Source organism: Salvia hispanica, unplaced genomic scaffold (genome assembly GCF_023119035.1).
Source record: "Salvia hispanica cultivar TCC Black 2014 unplaced genomic scaffold, UniMelb_Shisp_WGS_1.0 HiC_scaffold_1211, whole genome shotgun sequence".
Taxonomy (NCBI): Eukaryota; Viridiplantae; Streptophyta; class Magnoliopsida; order Lamiales; family Lamiaceae; genus Salvia; species Salvia hispanica.
The window spans coordinates 1-2,000 of NW_025951485.1; the positions used below are offsets into that span (position 1 = coordinate 1).

Genomic DNA, 2,000 nt, shown 5'->3' on the forward strand with positions numbered 1-2,000 from the left:
TTTACCACATCCGGAGGGTGGACCTCGACGACTTCCGGCCTTTCCATTCCATAAAACTGTTCAATCATGCGCCTCTTCTCAGAAACGGATGTTAAAGGAGTTCCAGCTTGAAGTGAATTACCCAGTTCCTCTAGTCCACCTACGAATGCACGAAGCACATCAATGTCCGTCTCAAAACGACGAAGAAAACCATAGAACAGTGAGATCCCTTGCTTTGAAACGTTTTGCCTTTCATCAACAAAGGACTGTGTAGGTAAAGTCTCATCAACATGTCCATGGACAGCCTTAGCTAGCGGGGTCTTCAGCCATCTACTTGCACAGTAGTCATCCGGAATCTTTTTCACTTCATTGTTCCTAAACAAAAAGAATATATGACTGCACAGATATCCCTGCCTAACGAAAAGTTTGCAATCGCATGAGTATGACTCGTCACTCTTATCATGTCTCACAAAGTACGAATTGCGAAGGCTGTCTCCGAGTTTGTAGGTGTCCACCATGTCTGCAGACGAGAAGTCCAAAACGCGGCATCTGTCATTTCCCTCAACAATCTCCTCTTGTATTTTCTTGAACATACTATCTGTGTACGGAGTAGAAGCATGTTTCTCGAAAGGAAGAGCAGTGGCCAATATAGGTAGGGCAGTCGCGTCTTGGTAGTCCAGCTTTGTTCTACTATTCCGCTGGAAATCCACAGCTTGGTTGAAATTCAAGTAGAATTCGGCAATGTTGTTGCGTGGCTTCAGAAATTTTTTATAGAAGCTGTTCTCTGACTCAGAAATAGAGGTGGTCCTAATCATCGAGCCCATCGGGAAATCTCTGAAGTATGCAGGTATCCATAATTGCCTGTAGTCGTACAATGTCTTCAACCAACCATGGTCTTCCAGGTCGTAACGTTCAACTACTCCATTCCACTCTTCTTCGAACTCGTCGGGTTCTAGCAGATCCGACCAGACGCAGGCATTGAACTCTTTCTTGAAATCTTCGTCCCGCAACAACCGACCAGGAACTTTATTGGCCAACTTATGCATGATATGCCACATACACCATCTGTGGCGAGTCCCAACAAGAATCTCTTCAATAGCCGATCTCATCCCCAAATCTTGATCTGTAACAATCATCTTTGGAGCAACACCCATACATTGGACAAAATGTCTAAACAGCCATGCAAAAGCGTCTGTCTTCTCGTTGCTTACCAAACCAGCAGCGAAAGTTACTGGTCTTCCATGATTGTCCTTTCCCGTGAATGGCGCGAAGATCATACAATACCTGTAACATAAGCCAGCATAATTCAAGCAAAAAACAGGTATAATGCATAAATAGTATATTTAAATGCATTCAATAATGTTCATATTATACTGTTATAATGCACGACAGGTGTACCTATTGGTGTTGTAGGTGGTGTCAAAAGCCACAATATCACCGAACATGTGGTAATTCCTCTTCATCAAACCATCACACCAAAACAGAGCAACCAGCTGGTTGCTAGCATTAACCTCGTACTCATATGTGAATGCCTCGGACATCTCCTTCTTCCTAGCCATATCATCCAAAACCATTTGTACGTCAATACCATGAACGTATGCTTTGATGTCTCGTGAAGCATTCCTTATATCCCCAACATTGCAGCCAACGAGCTGAAAACCACCGAGAATTTCCTTCAGCACGTTAAACGTGAGCGTGGGGCCTATGTTAGCCTTTGAACAATCAAGGATAAATTGATGATGTACGTCGTCCAAGTTTCGATTGATTGACATAAACTGCTGATGCTCTGTCACAACCATGTAATGGTTATGAACTTCGTTAAACTCCTCAACAGTATAACCTGAAACTCCTCCATCGGAGAAGAACTTGAATGAGATACTGGCTTTACAACCACAACGCTTTGATAAACGTCGACGTTTAATCGAAAAACCAGACCGTGCATTTGCTTGGTCATCCTCGCTCGACTTCTTGCTGCCTTCCCTGTTGCAAACCACATTATACCAAGTAATTACAACATCGGC

At 43.5% G+C, this 2,000-nt stretch overlaps 1 protein-coding gene across 1 annotated transcript; it reads right to left on the bottom strand.

The window, feature by feature from the left end:
* Window positions 1–23: 23 nt before the first annotated feature.
* On the bottom strand, window positions 24–1,954 carry LOC125198112 (protein FAR1-RELATED SEQUENCE 5-like; the record flags this gene model as incomplete). The annotated part of the gene is made up of 2 exons (XM_048096553.1): window positions 24–1,263; window positions 1,378–1,954. Coding segments are annotated over 2 exons (1,817 nt in total), but the record flags the coding sequence as incomplete, so codon positions are not given.
* Window positions 1,955–2,000: the final 46 nt, after the last annotated feature.